Genomic DNA, 19787 nt, shown 5'->3' with positions numbered 1-19787 from the left:
GCTGACGTTTGGCCAGGGTCTTGAGGGGTGAGTAGGAGTTTGGAAGGGAGACCGGGCTTCCAGCGTGCGTTCTCCGCAGTGGGGAAAGCTGGCTAGGAGGGTAGGATGCAGCAGCGCATGCGTGGAGAAACAGCCGTGCCTGAAATTCGGGCTCATCCTGGAGATACGGCAGGTCTGGCCCCCAAACCGCCACAATAAAATGAAATCGCAATACAGTGAGTAAAATTTTTTTGGTTCCCGCTGCATATAAAACTTATGTTTACACTATACTGTAGTCTATTAAGTGTGCGATAGCATGACTAAAAAACCTTTTTTTTTTTTTAAGGTAAACTGTATGCCCAGGATGGGGCTCAAACTCACAACCTCTGAGATCAAGAGTCACATGCTGTACCCACTGAGCCAGCCACGTGCCCCTAAAAAAACCAGTTTTTCGAATTAAAAAAAGTACCTTATTGCTGAAAAATGCTAACCCTTATCTGAGCTTTCAGGACATCATAATCACTGATCACCATGAAAAATTTTGAAATATTGCAAGAATTACCAATATATGACACAGAGACACGATTTGAACGAATGTTGTCGGAAGAATGGATGCCCACAGACTTGCTCCAGGCGGGGTCGCCACAAACCTTCAGTGTGTAATAAATAAATAAATAAATAATAAATTTAAAATAAATAAATAAATAAATGCGATTTATCTGCAAAGCGGAATAAAGCAAATGGCAAAAAAGCCAAGTCCCCAAACAAACAACCCTAAGAAGACAACCCCAGGCAGGCAGAATAGAGTGAGGTCTGCCTGCATGGAATCCGGGGTGGAGGAGGAGCAGACGGCGGGACGCGGAGGTGTGCTGTGAGGAAGACGGGCGTGGAGGGGGACGATCCAGAGGTGGGGGGCTTAGCACAGAGGAAACGGGCCCGGGTGGGCGACTGCTGCCCGCCCAAGAGCGGAAACAGAGTGGGGGGAAAGCCAAGCCCTGGCACCGACCCAAGGGGATGCGGCACGGGTCCCTGTGGGGGCCCCTCCGCGGGGACTGGGGCTGCGCGTCTGCAGGGCCGGGCGGGGGGAGATGGGGCGGGGAGGCGGCCAGCCGGCGGCAGGGAAAGTCCAACCTCCGCAGGCGTTCCTCGCCGTCTGGCCAACCTCCCATTCCCGGGGCGGCACCGACGGAGCGGCACGGCGGACCCTGCGCGCACGGAGACAGGTAGGAGAGCGGAGGGACAGGGACCCGGCCGCAGGGGCGGCTTGGCCCGTGGCTGCTGCAGGAACGCGCCCCGCCCGGCCCGCAGGCTGAGCCGCGTCGGAGGAAGGGGCTGGGGGATCCTGCTGTCGGCCAGGTCGCCTCTCCGCACCGCGCGCCCTCGGGCGGGGCTGGAAGGTCACCGGCCCGCAGGAGAGGCGGGGAGACCCGGGGGCTCGTGCTGGGCAGCAGGACGCGACCCGGGGCCCCGCGCCCACGCCGCCCGCCCCCTCGGGCGTCGCCTCCGCGGGACGCCGTTCCCGCGCCGCCCGGGCACCCGCCCCGCAGGCCGAGCGCGCCCCTCCCCGAGGTGCCGCCAGGGCCAGCACGTGCCCGGTCGCCCCGGCGCCTCGCGTGGGAAGCGCACCTTCCGCCTTCGGGGGCTGCAGCGGCCGCGTTCCCGGGCGGGGGGCGGGTGGGCCAGTCCCCGAGCGAGGAGTGCGGGTCGCGGGCGCCTCCTCGCGACCGAAACCGGGAAGATTCCTGAGTAGGGGGCGGCCGGGGAAGGGCGTCGCGCGTCGCGCGGGCCTCGGGCGTCCGGATGTCCGCGGGGGGCGGTGGGGGGCTGCGCAGGGACCCCGGGCGCGGGTCCTGTCTAACCTCCCCGCGAGAAGGCGCAGACCCGCTCGGCCGCGGAGCCCTGGTCGGGCCGCGCCGTGTTCCTCGGGGACACAACGTGAGAGGAGCCCACCCTGCCGGCCCCGGCAGGGGGGCGCAGCGGGCCGGGCCCTCAGGGAGCCGTGGGAGCCCCGGGGAGTAGTCCGATCGATGCCCGAGCCGCAGGGCTGGCCCTCGTGTCGCACGGGGTCTTTTTTCTGTTTTTTCTCCCAAGCGAATTGAAATAACCTTTCTGGCTTTCGCGACCTTGGGTTTGCAGCTGTGGGTCTCGATCTGGCTCAGTTGCAGCGTGGTGGTAGAACTGGGCAGCAATCACAAGCCTTCTCTTCCGTCTTAAGTCTCTCCCTTGGCTCTGCTCACCTCCCTCCGTAACGGCGGTCTCCTCTAGAGAAGCGTCCCTTGTCGTTCATCTTGTCCTAGAACAAGACTCACAGAGCCACGCGGGCCTCCCCTCCCGCACGCTGCTCTTACAGGAGCGGCGGGCGCAGGCGACACCCCTGTCAACCGTCCCCCCCCCCCCTCAGCTAGCCCCAGGAACCTCTGATTTATTTGACTGTGAAAGTAATGGCTAAATGAATCACTGTTTGTGCTAAATTAACGAAGCATGTACGTCGGTAAATGTGCCAGATTAAATTTTGCTGAACTTGGCTTAGGTATGCTGCTTTGTCCTTGTAAAATGAAGTCATTTTAGACTTGAATAATGAATAACATTGGTAAAATTACAGATTTTAAAATTTTAACATACAAGTCAGTACTTGTTGAATGTTTTGTACTGAAGGAACATATTACGTATGTCATTCTCCAATAGTGACGTACACACATGTAGATACACACATACTGTGCAGACAGAACCCAGCACACTGCACACACACACTCCTTGCACACTCACGCCACACTGCACACATACATTGTGCACACGCACATGCTACACACACTTCTTTTCACCCGTGTCTTCCAGAGTCACCCACAGCCTGCACTCAGAAACCACAACGCATACACACACACACACACACACACACGTTACAGAACCGGCTTGTGGAGCTTTTCTTGTGCAGAGAAATGCTGGTTTGGGCTGAAGGTAGGATACAGCTGATGTCTTTAAAGCTTTTGATTTTTAAAGACATCTTGGGAGAGTTTCTTTTAAAATATATATATATGGGGCGCCTGGGTGGCTCAGTGGGTTAAAGCCTCTGCCTTTGGCTCAGGTCATGATCCTGGGGTCCTGGGATCGAGCCCCGTGTCGGGCTCTCTGCTCCATGGGGAGCCTGCTTCCTCCTCTCTCTGCCTGCCTCTCTGCCTAGTTGTGATTTCTCTCTGTCAAATAAAAAAAAAAAAAAGAAAAGAAAAAAGAAAAAATATATATTAATATATTAACGGGCGCATGGGTTAAGCGGCTGTCTTCGGCTCAGGTCATGATCCTGGGGTCCTGGGATGGAGCCCCAAGCAGGGCTCCCTGCTTAGAGGGTCATCTGCTCCCTCTCCCTCTGCCTGCCACTCCCCCTGCTTGTGCTCAAATAAATAAAATTTTTTAAAAGATTTTATTTATTTATTTGACAGCGAGAGAGAGACAGACAGACAGAAAGAGCTGAGGGAGTCGGAGAGGGAAAGCAGGCTTCCCGCTGAGCAGGGAGCCCAATGTGGAGCTCAATCCCAGGATCCTGCGGTCATGACTTGAGCGGAAGGCAGACGCTTAATGACTGAGCCAGGGAGACTAACCCAGGCGCCCCTAAATAAAATCTACTAAAAAATAACAAATTAAGAAAAAAAACTAAAAAAAAAACCCCACAAATTATGTTTTAAAACAACAGGTGTAATGGCTTTTAAAAAAAGGAATCTCTTGCTAAATTAAAACGCTTGAGACTGATTGCTTTGATTCTGAACCTGTCTTTCAACAAGTGTTTTTAATGGCCCTCTTTCTTTCCCCTTTGAAATCCCGAAAGAAGGTACTCTTGAACATTTAGAAGCCGGTAGTAGACGGGCCTTTTCTCCCGCACCTGAGTACCATGGCCTCTCGGCCTTCTGTGGCTCTGCAGTCACCTGTGGGCAACCGGGAGGAAGGGACCCGGCCCTGCCCCAACCCTTCCAATCCCGACCTCTCCCACAGGCAGAGATGCGGCTGCTCCTGCTCGTGCCCCTGCTGCTGGCCCCAGCGCCCAGGTCCTCGGTGAGTGCGGCCCTGCACACAGCTCTGCCTGGGCCCCCAGCTGGAGTGCAAGGCGGGGGTGGGGGGGGAGGGGAATTTGGGTGGTCGGGCGCAGGCCCTCAGCTGGGAGGACGCCCTGGGGTTTAGGGCGCCACAGCTTGGAGCCCCCTTTCCCAGTCGCGACCTCCTGCGGGAGGTCCTGGGACCCCCAGCTCTTTCAAAAAGGGGTGCAGCCTGAAGCTGTCTGACCAAGGGGCCCAGAGCAGCCTTCCCGGCTGTGCAAATTCCCCTCACCGTCCTCCTTCAGAAGGTGTTGGGTGCTCCCTAAGGCCGGGACTCCCCACTCCCCGTGTAGTCTTACAAGGTGGAAGGAAGGGGAGGGGGCAGGGCTGGCTCCAGCCCAGGTGCAGGGCTAAATGGCCCATCATCTGCCTGGGACCGAATTGGGCTGCCCTCAGCTTGACTCTGTTTGCTTGCGGGTCCCCCCACCGCACTAAGGATTTAGCTCTAGAGAGAGCAGGGATGGTCTAGAGAACTTTCTGAGATGATAAAAAATGTTCTGAAACTGTGCTGTCCTTAGAGACACTTGGTTCCATGGCCACTGAGCCCGGGAATCGTGGCTATTGCAACTGAAGAATTAAGTGGTTTGATTTAGTTTAATTTTAATGACCCTAAGTAGCCACGTGGGGGGGGTTGTAATACTGACCGCCGGTTACTCTGCAGGTGAAATGAGTCAAGGGGTACTGCACGCCCTAAGTCCTCTTAGGGGCTTTCTGCCTTAGAAACACCTGAGTGACCCCCCCCACCTCCTCCTGCCCACAGCATGTGAGCTGGGGGCTGGGGGCGGGTGCTGAGCTCTCCTCCGCAGCTCTCCTCGCTGGCTCTGGCTGGGGTAGGGGCAGAGGCGCCCTGGGGTCCCTCCTGGGTGCGGACAGTGGTGAGGGAGGCAGAAAGTGCAGATGCAAACCCAGGCTGGTCAGCGGTGGCTCCCTCTGCCCCCTCTCGCACCCACACCTGCTCAGGGCAGCCCTGGGAACAGCACAGCAAGGAAGAAAGAGGGTCCCTGAGTTGCCTTGCCGTGGGGAGGGTTGGGGGGAGTCGGAGGAGGAGGGGCTTGTTCGGGGAGCAGCAGGGGCAGGTGAGGACCAGGACGGGCCAGTGGAGCATGGCCTGGACGAGCTCATTCCTGCCCCACATCGGCAGCTCATGGTTGGGGTAATTACCGGGAAACAAAACATGCCTGATGCGAAATGTGCTTTCTTTCCTCAGAGAGCCAGTGTGGAGGGAATCTGGCCGGTTGGCTCGCTCCCTCCCTCCTGCCCGCTGGTAGCCCCCGCCCCCCTCCCCAAACAAGTGGCTAGCTGCCTCGCGGGTGCTGGGTGCAGGAGACCAGGGCGGTTTGTAAGGCTCTCGGCTCCTTGTGCTGAGTGTTTGGGGCGCCTGGTGTTTGCTCTGGGAGAGAGAATCCAGGCTCCCAAGCGGAGGTAGGGGGGTGTTTTTAGATAGGGGCCCTCTGAGTACCAACTCACACCTCCGAGGGTGTCTTTTCCTCCAGGCTCCCAAGGTGAGGCGGCAGAGTGACACCTGGGGACCCTGGGGTCCCTGGAGCTCCTGCAGCCGGACCTGCGGAGTGGGCGTCAGCGTCAGGGAGCGCCCCTGCTTCTCCCAGAGGTAGGGGGGCTGGGCGGGGCCAGCCTGTCAAGGGGGGGCGGAGGGGGGCAGGCTGCTCAGGTGTCTGCTGGGTCACGGAGCCGCGGGTTTGCTGTGGGAGCCGCGTGGCTGGAGTATTGAAATCGAATACACTCTGATTCTGACAGTCAGCCTCGTTTCAGGGGAGCTAGAGCTGTGCCTGCTGCCCCCAGCCCCGAGTCCCTAGCTCCCAGTGCTACGTCTGGCATGGGGCAGGTGCGGTAAATTCTTGGCAAACCAATGAACAGTCTTCAGTTCCTAACCCGCAGAGTTCCTCTACCTTCGGTCTCTGTTGAGTATAGACGTCCCCCACTGCAAGGGAAGTTTTAAGCCCCTACCATGTGCCCTGCGCTCCGAAACGTGCTAGCGAAGGCTGGGGCACAAGCAAGGTGGGGGTGACCTTTGTCAGTGGGTTGAACTCGGTCTTCCTGAGCACCTCGTGGGAGGAGGACGAGCCTCAAGCTCTTACTCCAGGCATCATGTGCTCCCTAAACTGCAGAATGACCTTGGAGGGGGGGCGGGTATATATTACATCTTACTTTTTCTCTAAAGGCCAAAGTTGGGTCTTCTCTGGAAATTTGCTTTAAGAGGCGAGGTAGCCCCAAGTTAGAGGACCTCCGGGATACGCTTCTGAGTCTGGCTTTAGTATAGACACAGGGCTCACCGCGTCTGCCTGAGGGGATCTGTGTGTGCAGGTCCCCCTCCTCTGCCCCTCGGTGGCCTGCAGGAGAGCCTGAGGAGGAGGGGGGGGTGTTGGCTCATGGGGTTCAGGTCCCTGGTGTTCTCGTCTTCAGGAGAGATGGGGGCTCCAGCTGCGTGGGCCCTGCCCGGAGCCACAGCTCTTGCCACACCGAGGTAAAGCCTGAAGGAGTGGGGACCCCAGCTTCCGGGACCCCCTCCCTTCCTCCCCTCCCAGTTCCCGGGGCATCCTCCTGCAGGTGCACAGTCTGGGCTGTGGGAAGCCCCTTGCTCCCCTCCCACCCAGAATGACAGCCTCCTCTCCAGCAGCCCGAAGCCCCTGCCGGGGAGCACTCGGGAGGTCTAGGGGCCCACACCCCCAGTCCTGAGCTGCTGGGGTGAGGGGGGAATGTTGGTGGGGATGACTCCGACCACCCCAGGTGCAGTGGGGTGGGTGGACCCCTGTGGAGGCCCCACGCGTCCCTCCCTCGCAGAGCTGCCCGGAGGGCGCCAGGGACTTCCGGGCGGAGCAGTGCTCCCAGTTCGACAGCCAGGACTTCCAGGGAAGGCGGTACAAGTGGCTGCCGTACTACGGAGGTGAGTGGCAGTCCCGGCGCCCGCACCCCTGCTGCCCGTGCCCAGCTGCTCCGGATCTCTTCTGTACACTGACTTTCCACGGCGCGTGCTTACCACCGCATTACAGACGCTCTGTCAAATGCATTTTAAAAAACTCACAGGACCCTCGAGCAGGTGCTCGTCGCTGCACAACGTGGTTGGGGGCGGTGTCATTTTGAGTCTCTCCATCCTTCTATACATTTTCAAACAAGTCCACTCGGCCATGTCTGTGCCTCTTGGAGCCCTGCTCTCTCTGGCCTGCCCCAGAGGCGTTCTTTGTGCTGCAGAGGGCGTGGGGAGTTAGAGGCCATGGGGAATTAGGGTGCCAGTCAGGGCAGGCCAGGGGAGGGCCAACTGAAGGTCAGGGCTGCCGGGGGCTTGGAACAGCAAGAGCCCATTTATTCAGGATCCCTGGGGCCCACGGGCTTGCCCTGAGTGGCTTTGCGGGTGGTTAATTTTAGAGCCATACAGTTCAAGGAAAAAACCTGTGAATGTGACTAAAGCACTTCAGATGTGTCAGAAGATTGCTTGGGCTCCTCCTCCTGAGTTTTATGGTCACTGCTCATTGCCGGCGACTCCTGGAGAGTATGGCATCTGGCTGCATGACCACTTACATTCTGTGTGTGCTGCTGGACAGGGAGCGGGGTCTTGGCTGGAGGGGTGGCCCCAGGGGAGTCTGTGGCATCCACTGCTCCTCCTGGATAATTGAAACGTATCCATATATTTTTAAAAGATTTTATTTATGTATTTGACAGACAGATAACAAGTAGGCAGAGAGGGAGAGAGAGAAGCAGGCTCCCCACTGAGCAGAGAGCCCGATGCAGAGCTCCATCCCAGGACCCTGGGATCATGACCTGAGCTGAAGGCAGAGGCTTAACCCACTGAGCCACGCTGGCACCCCGATCCATGTTTTTTAAAATATTTATTTATTTGAGAGGGAGCAAGCATGCTAGCAGAGGGAGGGAGGGAGAGAGAGAGAGAGAGAATCCCAAGCAGACGCTATGCCCCACATGGAGTCCTACTCGGGGCTCGATCCCACAACCTGAGATCACGACCAGAGCTGAAATTGAGTCAGATGCTCAACAGACTACATCCCCCCAGGTGCCCTAAATACATCCATGTAGAAAAACCAGAACACAGAGGAAAGGGTCATGGAGGGATGCCTTCTCTGTGGTGCAGGTGACTGCATTCCTACTAGGACTTTGGGCTGTTTAAACAATGTGTATATAATATTTAGATGGCTATAAAAGTGAAAACTCCTAAGTGACCTTGACCCCACGCCTCACCTAGGGTTTGGCCTAGCATTCCATCTAGCCCTTTTCACATTATTGTCTCTATAAACACATACATATTTGTAATTATTACGTAGGCCTATTCTGCGTTGTGTGGGGGAAGCGTCTCCCCATGTAACCGTATGGTCCAGTACGTTACAGCACAGCCCACAGGCCTGCTGGTCTGTTAGAAACTGACTTAGAGGATCGGATTGTTAACACATGGGCTGATTATAAGGCTGCGACACCTGGGATTTTTCTTCCACTTGATCCCCAGGGAGGCTGTGGTTTTGTGAACGTTTCCAGCAGGGGGTGGGGGGTGGAGTGGGATTCTCTCCCACTGGGAGAGCCCATGCAAGGGCTTTCTCTCCACGCCCCCCACCCCATGTGTGTGCTTCTGGCCCCGCCCACCCTTCACTGTGCCCAGGAGAGGACTTGCTGCTTGCCTGGGATCTCAGCTTCCCCCTCTGTCTGCCTCAGCCCCGAACAAGTGCGAGCTGAACTGCATTCCCAAGGGGGAGAACTTCTACTTCAAGCACAGGGAGGCTGTCGTGGATGGGACACCCTGTGAGCCTGGCACACGGGACGTCTGTGTGGATGGCAGCTGCCGGGTGCGTGGTGCTCCTGCCCCCCCGTCCCCTGCGGGCTGGCCTGGGGCGTATTGTGGGATGTCTCCCTGCCCTGCACCAGAGGCTCTCAGGAGGTTAATGTCTTCTCACGGGCAGCTTTGAGGTGTCTTTGCATCACAGATGCCCTATGACCTTCTCCCCTTTGCGACCAGGTGCCCCGATAGGAACAACCCTCTGGGTGTCAAGTTGTAGAAACCCCATGAAAACTGACAAAGGGGAAGAAAGCCCCCAAGGGCTGGGCTGGCTGGCTGCAGGGGCTGGAACGGTCTCCTCGCCTCTGGGCTTTTCTCTCCTCTGGGTCCGCTGGGATCCTGGGAGATACGTAGAGGGCCATCAGCAGCTCCCAGCTCTGGCTGGAAAGGGCACCCACTTCTCAGGGGTCCCAGCGACCCAGAGTTGCCCCAGATTTGTCTGGCCTGGGGGATTCCTATAAACCACTTGCTTGGGGCAGGGCGTGGAGCCCACTGACGTGCCCCACACTCACTGTTGGGGAGTCTGTCCAACCTGGGAGGGGCAGGGCCCCAAACGAAAACGTATTGCTGCCAGAGAAGGGGAGACGGTGTTGAGCCGGGGGAATGGTAAACTGTCAGCCACAGGCCAGATCACTCGGCCTTAGTGGGCGATGAATAGCTACTGCGCGATCTGGGTTCAGGTCCTCGTGTGTCCGTGACCTCTGGGGTCTTTCTTCTCATCTCTGCCTGGTAGGTCGTGGGCTGTGACTACAACCTCGACTCCTCAAAGGAGGAGGACAAGTGTCTGCAGTGTGGGGGTGACGGCAGGACCTGCTACCCCGTCACAGGCACCTTTGATGCCAATGACCTCAGCAGAGGTGGGGGTCGTCGGGGGCGGGGGCCCACAGGCAGTTGAGGTGAAGGTCTGTCGCCTGTCCCTTCCTTGCCTGACTTCTGCAGCTGAGTCATCCTGGTGGCCCTGCGGGCGTCTGATCTGGTCCTCCGATCGTGCCTTAGGGTGGAGGGCCAAGCCTTTCCCTGGAGCCTGTGGGCTTGGGCTAGTAAGGACCTCTGCCTCCTCACCCAATGTGAGCTCACAAAGCCAATGGCTAGGTACCCCTCCTCACCCCTTCTCCCTGGCCCCCAGCTGTCCCCTCCCCCTTCCCAGTCAGGCCCGCTACTGTCCCTGACCCTGGCTGTGCTGCCAGGGGCGTGGGTGGTCTCAGAGTGTCTCTGCTCCCCCAGGCTACAACCAGATCCTCATCATTCCCGCGGGGGCCACCAGCATCCGCGTGGAGGAGGTGGCGGCCAGCAGGAATTTCCTGGGTGAGTGCGGGCTGGGGTGAGTCCGGGCGGTGGCCCTGCGGCGGGTCCCTCCGTGGCAGCTGACCTGGGGCTCACGCGTGCGCAGCGGTGAAGAGCGTGCGGGGAGAATACTTCCTCAACGGGCACTGGACCATCGGGGACGCCTGGGCCCTGCCCGTGGCCAGCACCGTCCTGCACTACGAGCGCGGGGCCGAGGGGGACCTGGCCCCCGAGCGGCTCCTCGCTCGCGGCCCCACCTCCGAGCCCCTGGTCATCGAGGTGAGGGGCTGGCGGGCGGCGGGGGCACTCGGGAGGCCAGGCCGAGGAGGGGCGGGTCCCAGGGGGGCGGCCCGGCCTCAGTGAGGACCTTCCCGCACAGCTCCTCAGCCAGGAGCCCAACCCCGGTGTGCGCTACGAGTACCACCTGCCCCTGGGCGGCTCCCGGTCCGGCTTCCGCTGGAGCCACGGCTCATGGAGTGACTGCAGTGCCGAGTGCGGGGGAGGTGAGCCATCTCCACGTGGGGGCACCCAGGGCTCCGGGAATCCACGAAGCGTCCCCCCTGCCCACCCTCCAAGCTCAGAGAACCAGAGAAGGCTTCCCGGAGGTGGTGGCATCTCGGAGGACACTGTATTCCTTGGGCAGCAGAGGCCCAGCCCCGAGTGGATGACCAGGGGTTAGAGCAGGGCACCAGCACGTGCACATAACGCCTCTCAAGCCTCAGTTTCCTCCTCTGTAAATTGGGGATGATGATGGCACTTACCCAGGAGGTCATCTGAGGCTTGATCAAGATGACGCTTGGAATGCATGCAGAGCGGTGCCCAGCCCAGAGACTGCCTTTGGGGACTGTTGACTGCTCACCTGCCCTCGATGGCCGGGCCTCTGCAGGTCACCAGTCCCGCCCGGTGTTCTGCACCACTGACAACGAGGTCTACCCCGACCACATGTGCCAGCATCAGCTGCGGCCGGCCGACCGCCGCCCCTGCAGCACTCACCCCTGCCCGCAGACCAAGCGGTGAGGCCCTTGCCAGCGCCCCTACGGTGGGGCCCAAGCACTTGGGTGGGAAGGCACTGGGGTCTCTAGGCTACTAACTCTAGGTGTTGAGCAAACAGGTGGGTGTCCAGGGCTCCCTACAGCTGGGGCAGAGTGGGGAGGAGGCAGCTGTCACTGCGGGAGGCAGTGGGGCGGTGGCGCACGAGCGTGGGATCCGGGGCTGTTCTGTCCACCCGTGTGTGCCCACACAGGACCCACAGTGTCCAGCTGGTGGTGGGTGAGTGGGGGAAGGTACTAGAGTCCTTGTCCGAGCCGGCAGGGGACTTGGCTCGGCAGATGCCAGGAAGTGGGCCACGGACAGGCCAGGGGGCCTGTGGGCATCAGCAATGCCTTTGTTCATGCACGAAGGACCTCTTACCTGCACCGGCCCAGAGCGTGGCACCTTGCTGGGGCCCAGCGTGCACGCAGGAACAGGTAATCTGCAGGCCGCAGGTTCCCTGCTGGGCTGGCGCCGTCCTTCCGCCCTCATGGCCTCGGTGGCAGCTGGCCTTGCAGGATGGTGGTGGGCTTGGCTTCGCACGGTGCCGCTGGGGGTGTCCTTTCCTCCCCCGCCCCAGGGCCACTCCCCGCCGGGTGAGCGTGGCCCCTCTGGGAGATGCTCCCTACAAGGGCAGACACAGAGGCGACGGAGTCTGGCTGGGGATGACAGGGGCCCCGGTGAGGAGGACAGGAGATACGGGGGAGGACAGGAAAGCTAAGAGGGGGGCAGCCAGGCTCTATTGTAGGGACCAGTGCTCGGTGGCGAGAGATGGCAGGCAGAGCGGGCGCTTGGGCCTTTTATGCAGAACTTTCTACCCCCGTGCCTGTGCAGGCCCCTGTGTTAGCATGGGCCAAGCTGGGGGATCCCCAGCGCACGCCTGTGTGTGACAAGCTGGGGCTCCCTCAGGCCTGGACTCCAGCCCCTGCTGCTGGGCCAGCCTTACCGGATTCCTGCTCCCCACCAGCTGGAAGACGGGGCCCTGGTCACCCTGCTCGGCCTCCTGTGGCGGCGGCTCCCAGTCCCGCTCTGTCTACTGTGTCTCATCCGATGGGGCAAGCAGCCAGGAGGCCACCGGGGAGGCGGAGTGTGCAGGCCAGCCTGGGAGGCCCCCTGACACCCGGGCTTGCAACCTGCAGCGCTGTGCAGCCTGGAGAGCGGAGCCCTGGGGAGAGGTGAGGCCTCTGCCCACAGGGTGGGGACCGAAGCAGGCACTGGGTCTCTGGGCTGGGGCCGCAGCTGAGCTGGGCAGGGAGGCTTGGCCTCCACACGGGAGATAGATCCTGGGAGGTAAAGTGACCTGCTAGGTGGTCTTAGAAGCTGTTAGGGCTGGGACTAGCAGCAGGGGTTTGGACTCTCCCTCCTTCTCCAGGATCCCGGGCAGGGTGGGGTAGACTTTGTCTTGCCCGGCACCTTCCTGGGTGGGGGGGGAGGAGCTGGCACTGACTGGGGCTGCTGGTCTCTGCTTCCAGCACCTACATGTGTTCAAGTCTCGAAAGGGGAACGTGGAAAATGTCCCTAAGCTTGGTGACAGCAGGCGTGGTGTAGGCTATGTGACCTCAGAAGAGGGGTTCAGCTTCTCTGAGCCTGGGAGCTGGAACATGGGCTGGGGGTGGGGGAGGGGTCTGGCCGTCTGACCTGGCATGGCCCCTCCCGGGGCGGGGGAGGACAAGCAAGCTCCCGCTGACAGCCTGGTCCTTGCAGTGCTCTGTCAGCTGTGGCGCCGGGGTCCGGAGGCGGAGCGTCACCTGCCGCAGTGATGAGGGGTCTCTGCTCCACGCCGCAGCATGCCCCGCAGAGGACCGCCCCCCCATCACGGAGCCCTGTGTGCATGAAGACTGTCCCCCCATCCATGATCAGCCCTGGCGTGTGGGCGCCTGGGGTCTGGTGAGTGCTTGCCTCTCCCCCCTGTCTCCTCCCTGCCACCCAGTCCTGGTCCCTTGGGTCTCTGACAGGTGGCTGGACACGTGACCTTCCCTGGGTCTGGCCTGCCTCCCCAGGCATCTTCCTCCTCCCTCTCTTCCTTGTGGGGACCCCCGACCCCAGGGTCTCGCTCCTTTTCTGAGCCTGTCCTTTCTTCCCATGCCCACCCTGTGGGCCCCAGTGTTCCAAGAGCTGCGGCGCGGGGACCCGGAGACGCCAGGTCATCTGTGCCCTCGGGCCTCCCGGCCACTGTGGGAGCCTGCAGCTGTCCAAGCCCAGGGAGGCCGAGCCCTGTAACACGCAGCCCTGCCATCTGCCTCCAGGTAAGAGCAGGGGCGCTGGCCAGTCTCCCCATGCCACGGCCATCGTGCCTGGCTTGTCTGGCCTCCTAGCTAGTGGCTCCTGGAGGGCCAGGTCCTTGATTTCCTCCTTGCTATTGACACCCCCCTGGCCCCCCAGAGCTTAGCACGAGCTGGGTATTCAGTAAACGTTCACTGAATGACTGAGTGAGTACGTCCTGCTCCCGTCCTTGTCTTCCCCTTCTCCTACCCCCATCCCTGCTGGCAAGAAGACACTCCAGGCCTGAGGAGCTGCCGCGGGAAGGGCCCAGAGGCTGGTACTTGCTTGGTGTGAGGTTATGATATTGACAAAAAACATGGGATGGGGCTCAGCTAGGGGGGCAATGGGGATGGCGGCCTCCTGCTACCACGGGGAGGTGTGTCTGGCCCGGATGTGCTCCTGCTGGGGGCCCCGTGAGCCAAGCTGGTGAAGTTCCAAGGGAAGCACAGGGCACGGTGGCTAAGAACCAGGGGCTTGGACGCAACAGCGAACCTAAGTTTAAATCTCTGCTCCATTGCTGACCAGTGGTGTGGCCCCGTGGCAAGCGCCTCTCCTCCCCGATTGTCGGTTTGCCTGTCTGTACAGTGGGGTTGATAGTGCTTCTCAGGCCAGACTGAACTGTAAAATAAACTTAATGGCCATTTTTAATAAAATAATCTAGGTTTATTGTGGGAAATTTGGAGAAATTAGGAAAGCAGCATAGAGACAATTGAATGGCCCCGATCCCTGCTTTAGTGGGAACGTTTGTTAGCGTGCTGCTGGGGCATGCGAGCGGGGTTTCGTATGTGCTTTTCCCCCTTAAAGCCACTTGGTGTGTGAACATTCTCTAGCCCCGTGACTCCTCTACAGAAGCCCATGATGGGTGGGAAGTTAGAGTTTAGGTGGTTTCTAGGGTTCCTGGGTGGCTCAGCCGGTGAGGCATCTGACTCTTGACCTCAGCTCCGGTCTTGATTTCAGGGTCCTGAGTTCAAGCCCAGAGTTGGGCTCTGTGCTGGGGGTGGAGCCTACTTTTAAAAAGAAAGAAAAAAAGAAAAGAAAAGAATTACATTTAAGGGGCTGCCTGGCTGGCTCAGACAGAAGAGCATGCAACTCTTGATCTTAGGGTGGTGAGTTTGAGCCCCATGTCAGGTGGAGAGATTGCTTAAAAATGTTTTTTAAATTTAAATAATGTTTTATTTAACCTTAAATATTTTTAACATGTAATCAGTATAAAAATTACTGAATAGGCTATTTTATATTCTTTTTTCACAAGACTAAAAAGTCTTCTGAATTGAATATATTTATTGTTCAGAGCGTTTCTTTCTTTTTTTATTTTATTTATTTGACAGAGAGAAATCACAACTAGGCAGAGAGGCAGGCAGAGAGAGAGGAGGAAACAGGCTCCCTGTGGAGCAGAGAGCCCGATGTGGGGCTTGATCCCAGGACCCTGGGATCATGACCTGAGCTGAAGGCAGAGGCTTTAAGCCACTGAGCCACCCAGGCGCCCCTCAGAGCATTTCTTAATTCAGATGCAGAATTTCAGTGGCATACTTGATCTATATTTAGATTTTATAGGATGTGCAGTTGGAAAAGTAGATTCACATACCCAAGTTGTTCCCAACGTATTTAAGCATCTTCCACTAAATGAATCGTCAGTTTTTAAGTTTAAAATTAAATTAATTCTAATGAGAATAAGTGTAAAATGTGGTTTATCAGTCACTCTGGTCACATCTCAAGTACTCAGTTGCTCTGACGGAGGCCAGCAGGGACCCCAGAACCCGCCCTCAGCCAGGGTGTGGGGGTGGTGGCCGGAGTTCTGTCCAGGGGCTGGTGCTCTTAGGGCTGGGGACCTCAGGCTGGGCTGCAGATCAAATCGTCTGATAGGCCCAGGGGAGCCCCTGAAAGCTTTGGAGTTCAACAGGGACAGGGTGGAAAAGGTCTTGAGGAGGACAGACAGGCACCTGCCTGAGGGCCAGACTGAAGGGGAGGCAGTTGGAGCGGGAGCCTGCTGGGGAGCAGGGCTGCAGAAATCCAAGGGCCCCCAGAAGCCGTGAAAATGAAGGGCCAGGCACTCGCCCAGCAGACCCTGGTGCCCAGAGGGTGCGTGGGAAGCCGAGCAGGACTCGAAGCCGGAGAAGGTGGAAGGGAAGAGTCCCACGAGGGGAAGCTAGGAGCATACTCCCAGGCTGCTGGGGATTGGGACTGCAGCGCTGGGGGTGGGCCGTGTGGGCAGGAGATGGCGCAAGAGGGGTGGGAATGGGCCTCCGCCTTGTCCCAGGGTTTGGCCTGGGCCAGAGAGGCAGTGAGATGAAAACAGATTTTACCGTTTATCAACTAGACTTTTCCAACCCTAAATTATTTTTTAAATATTCCCTGGGGACTGGCAAGATGTTGTCCAGAGGGGGGTGGAGTTTTTCAATGTATTTGAGAGAGCGCATGAGAAAGCATCAGTGGGGGGGGAGGGGGTGCAGAGGGAGGGGGGAAGCAGGCTCCCTGCTGAGCAGGGAACCCGATGTGGGACTCGATCCCGGGACCCCGAGATCATGACCTGAGCCAAAGGCAGATGCTTCACCCACTGAGCCACCCAGGTGCCCCTTCAATTCTTTTATGTAACTTTCCTCCATTATGTAGTAGTGTGCTCACTGTGGAAAATTTGAAATGTGTTAACAAATAGAAGGAAGGGACGCCCCTGCCACCCGCTGCCTTCCCCATCCCCCCCCCCCCCCCCGGGTGTTTGGAACTGTGAGCATTTTGGGGCATGGCTTGTTATACATCATTATAAAAATTCCTGTCATCCGTGTTTAGTCTTTTGCATTTTTTTCTCCATTTTATGATGAAAAATCTCTTTACTAACTTTGAAGTGGTTAAATATAATAGACCATAAAATTCACCTATTCTTTTTTTTTTTTTTTTTTTTTTTAAAGAGAGCACAGGCAGGCAGAGTGGTAGGCAGAGGCAGAGGGAGAAGCAGGCTCCCAGCCAAGCAAGGAGCCAGATGTGGGACTTGATCCCAGGATTCTGGGATCATGACCTGAGCTGAAGGCAGCCGCTTAAGCAACTGAGCCACCCAGGTGTCCCTAAAATTCACCTATTCTAATGGTAACTCATGATTTTTAGTAAGCTTACCAAGTTGGACAATAAGATGGCGAAAAAAAATTTTTTTTCACGTTTCTGAGCAGCCCCTAATCTGATTCCCCAAACTGGGAAGACAGGCCTATTTGTTCATTTGTGTTAACTGCACTGGAATTAAACAGTGTCACATTAATTGCAGATTACAGTATAGTGACTCAGCAATTCTGTACTCAGGGCTCATCATGACAAGCGGATCTTAATCCCCTTTGCCCATCCTCCCACCCACCACTCCTCTGGTAACTACCAGTGTGTTCTCTATAGCCGAGAGTCTGGTTTTTTGGTTCTCTTTTTTCTCTGTTGGGTTTGTTTCTTATATTCCACACATGAGTGAACTCATTCAGTGTTTGTCTTGGCACGATACCCTCTAGATCCGTCTGTGTAGCTGCAAATGGCAAGATTTCATTCTTTTTCGTGGCTGAGTAATATTCCTCTCCATGTGTGTGCCTATTGTACATAAAGCTGCTATGGACATAGAGGTGCACATATTTTTTTGAATTAGTGTTTTCTTATTCTTTGGGTAAATAGTAGTGGAATCACAGTGTTACCTGGTAATTCTACTTTTAATATTTTGAGGCGGGATGGTGAAAAATCTTGAACATACAGAACAGTTGAAGAACTGTGTAGTAAGCAACCACGTATCCACACCTAAATTCCAAAATGACTGTTTTGTTATATGTGCTTTTTTAAAAGTTAGTAGTTTTTAACAATCTCTATTTATTTATTTATTTGACAGACAGAGAGAGAGAGAGAGATCACAAGCAGGCAGAGAGGCAGGCAGAGAGAGAGAGGAGGAAGCAGACTCCCTGCTGAGCAGAGAGCCTGATGCGGGGCTTGATCCCAGGACCCCGAGATCATGACCTGAGCCTAAGGCAGAGGCTTTAACCCACTGAGCTACCCAGGCGCCCCTTTATTTTATTTTTTAAAAGACTTTTAAGTAATCTCTATACCCAGCATGGGGCTCAAACTCATGACCCCAAGATCAAGAGTCACATGCTCTCCTGACTGAGCCAGCCAGGCACTCCACTTCGCCCATTTCTTTAATCGGACAGCTTATCTTTTCATTAATTTGATCAATACATATCATTTTTTGTTTTATGTAGTTGGGATCAAACATAAATACTAATTTTATATCTGGCTTTTCTTTTTGCTGAACATGTAATGTTAGCTTTTTCTAAGGAACTAAAGACTCTTGAAACTTGGGAAGGGTCGGGGCGCCTGGGTGGCTCAGTGGGTTGAGGCCTCTGCCTTTGGCTCGGGTCATGGTCCCGGGGTCCTGGGATCGAGCCCCGCATCGGGCTCTCTGCTCTGCAGAGAGCCTGCTTCCGCCTCTCTCTCTGCCTACTTGTGATCTCTGTCTGTCAAATAAATAAATAAAATCTTTAAAAAAAAAAAAATACTTGGGAAGGGTGTTTTATGGACTCACAGGTCTGCTCGTTCTCACTTCCGCTGTCCCGGGGTCCCAGGCCCCGCCTGAGCAGTGGGGTGGGGGCACGTGAAGGATTAGGTGGCCACTGCTCAGGCCCGACTGCCTGCTCCCTGCAGAAGTCCCTAGCATGGAGGATGTGCTCGCTGGCCCCAGGGATCCCCGGATGTCTTTGGGCCCTCAGGTGGCCGCCAACCCAGGTGAGCAGCTCAGCGGACATCCCCAGCCCAGAGCCCCGGAGCTGGAGGTTGAAGGTGGGGCAGGTGGTTTAGGGGGAATGGAGAAGGCAGGTCAGGTGTGGACAGATGCAGGTGAGCAGCCGGGTGGAGACCTCATGTGTCTTTTCCTTCTTCTTTCTAGATTCCAGAGACCAACGGTGGCTCCCCCAGGAGCAAACCTTAGTGCAGGGTAATCCCAGCGGAGCCCAGGGCCTCCACCTGCCAGGCCTAGCTCCCTCTCTGCCACAGTCCCCACACCAGCAGCCGCCGCGGTCTGACTTGGCACCCCGAGACTGCAGACACAGCCCCTATGGGTGCTGTCCTGATGGCCATACCGCGTCTCTTGGGCCACAGTGGCAGGGCTGCCTGGGAGCCTCGTGTCAGCAGAGCAGGTGGGGACCTCTTCCTAGTTGGCTGGGGAGGCGGTTTGCAGAGCTCCGATCGGGACTCTGCAGGGTCTGCCGGCTGCCCTGCTTGTGCCTCTTGGGGACTCAGCTTCCTGTGGCTGGTCTTCCTAATGTGCGGGGTGGGGGTGAAAATCTCTGCTCTCACTGCAGAAGTCCGCCTGAGCTCTGGGAAGGCCCTTGGGATAGAATTCTAGCGTTCAGATCCAAACCAGTCGACCAGTCTCTCGGGGGAGTGGGTGCTAAGAGCCCAGGTCAGCAGCCTGGGGGCAGGGCGGGATCAGCCACTTACCAGCCGTGTTCTGGTGATGGGGCAAGTTCCTTAACTTCTCTGATCTTGGCTTCCTCTGCTGAGAGGTGGGGACAGTGACAGCCGCCGGCTAGGGTCCTGAGCCCGGAAGGTGCCCCGATTCGTGCCTCCTTCACCTTCCGCTCCCACTCCTGGCCAGCAGTGCTGAAGCAAGCGGTGGGCTCCGTCTGCTGTGATCTTGTAAAACCTCCCTGGGACTTGCACTGTGGGCAGGCTTAGCGAGTTTCCGCCTCTGTTTTCGGGGGGCGAGGCTGGAGTCGAGGACCCGTCAGGTATCAGGACAACGGCTCTGCCTGCTCGGTTCCTGCCGCCTCCCAGGAAGCCGTCGGGTGGTTGGCGGATGCGGCAGAGCCTCGGCAGGCAGAATGGTCCGCTCCGTGTGCGGGGACACGCTGTCTCCAGCTCGGATTCTTGACTGCTCAGCCCCCAGCATGGGGAGCCTCAGAGCCTGGGTTCCAGGACACTGGTCACTTGGGGCCCTGGAAGGGTTGGGGACCAGGGGTGGGTGGTGAGGAGACAACTGTGTGATGCCTGTCTAGGTACGGGTGCTGCCCTGATGGGGTGTCTGTGGCCGAGGGGCCCCAGCATGCGGGCTGTGCAGGGTCTTACAGCAGTGACATCACCGGGAGAAGGCCGGGGTCAAGAGCGGTGGCTTCCTCGGTAAGTGTCTGGTTCACACGAGGGGGCTGGGATTCAGCCCCCAAGCCTGCTCAGGGCCACTGTGATCCAGGCTCTCTGGAACTTGGGCTTTGGAGAAAGGAGGTCCGTGAAGGCTGCTGGCCAACAGGGCCTCCAAGATGGGCCTGGGCTGGAGCGCGCGCGCGTGTGTGTGTGCGTGCGTCTTTATCTGACCTTCCCCTGGCCTCTCATCTCCCCCTGGCCTCTCATCTCCC

At 57.7% G+C, this 19787-nt stretch overlaps 1 protein-coding gene across 3 annotated transcripts in view; it reads left to right on the top strand.

Annotated features, from left to right (window-relative positions):
• The first annotated feature begins 1089 nt into the window (after window positions 1-1089).
• Window positions 1090-19787, top strand: part of PAPLN (papilin, proteoglycan like sulfated glycoprotein) — a 30545-nt gene continuing 11847 nt past the window's right edge. Inside the window, exons 1-18 of one of the 3 annotated variants that reach the window (XM_046009243.1) lie at window positions 1090-1202; window positions 3961-4020; window positions 5555-5670; window positions 6483-6543; window positions 6861-6963; window positions 8733-8863; window positions 9587-9710; window positions 10078-10158; window positions 10244-10416; window positions 10517-10640; window positions 11024-11150; window positions 11538-11603; window positions 12134-12341; window positions 12871-13053; window positions 13271-13412; window positions 18082-18162; window positions 18323-18572; window positions 19434-19554. In XM_046009243.1, coding sequence (XP_045865199.1) covers window positions 3967-4020; window positions 5555-5670; window positions 6483-6543; window positions 6861-6963; window positions 8733-8863; window positions 9587-9710; window positions 10078-10158; window positions 10244-10416; window positions 10517-10640; window positions 11024-11150; window positions 11538-11603; window positions 12134-12341; window positions 12871-13053; window positions 13271-13412; window positions 18082-18162; window positions 18323-18572; window positions 19434-19554 — 2145 coding nt within the window. In that variant the 5' untranslated portion in view covers window positions 1090-1202; window positions 3961-3966. Of the gene's footprint in view, window positions 1203-3960; window positions 4021-5554; window positions 5671-6482; window positions 6544-6860; window positions 6964-8732; window positions 8864-9586; window positions 9711-10077; window positions 10159-10243; window positions 10417-10516; window positions 10641-11023; window positions 11151-11465; window positions 11604-12133; window positions 12342-12870; window positions 13054-13270; window positions 13413-18081; window positions 18163-18322; window positions 18573-19433; window positions 19555-19787 lie in introns of all 3 variants that reach the window. The other 2 variants (XM_046009242.1, XM_046009244.1) reach the window with 2 other exon arrangements.

This window comes from Meles meles, chromosome 6 (assembly GCF_922984935.1).
Source record: "Meles meles chromosome 6, mMelMel3.1 paternal haplotype, whole genome shotgun sequence".
Classification (NCBI taxonomy): domain Eukaryota; kingdom Metazoa; phylum Chordata; class Mammalia; order Carnivora; family Mustelidae; genus Meles; species Meles meles.
The sequence above is the reverse complement of the archived record's forward strand: the minus strand, read 5'-3'. Positions and strand labels throughout refer to the sequence as shown.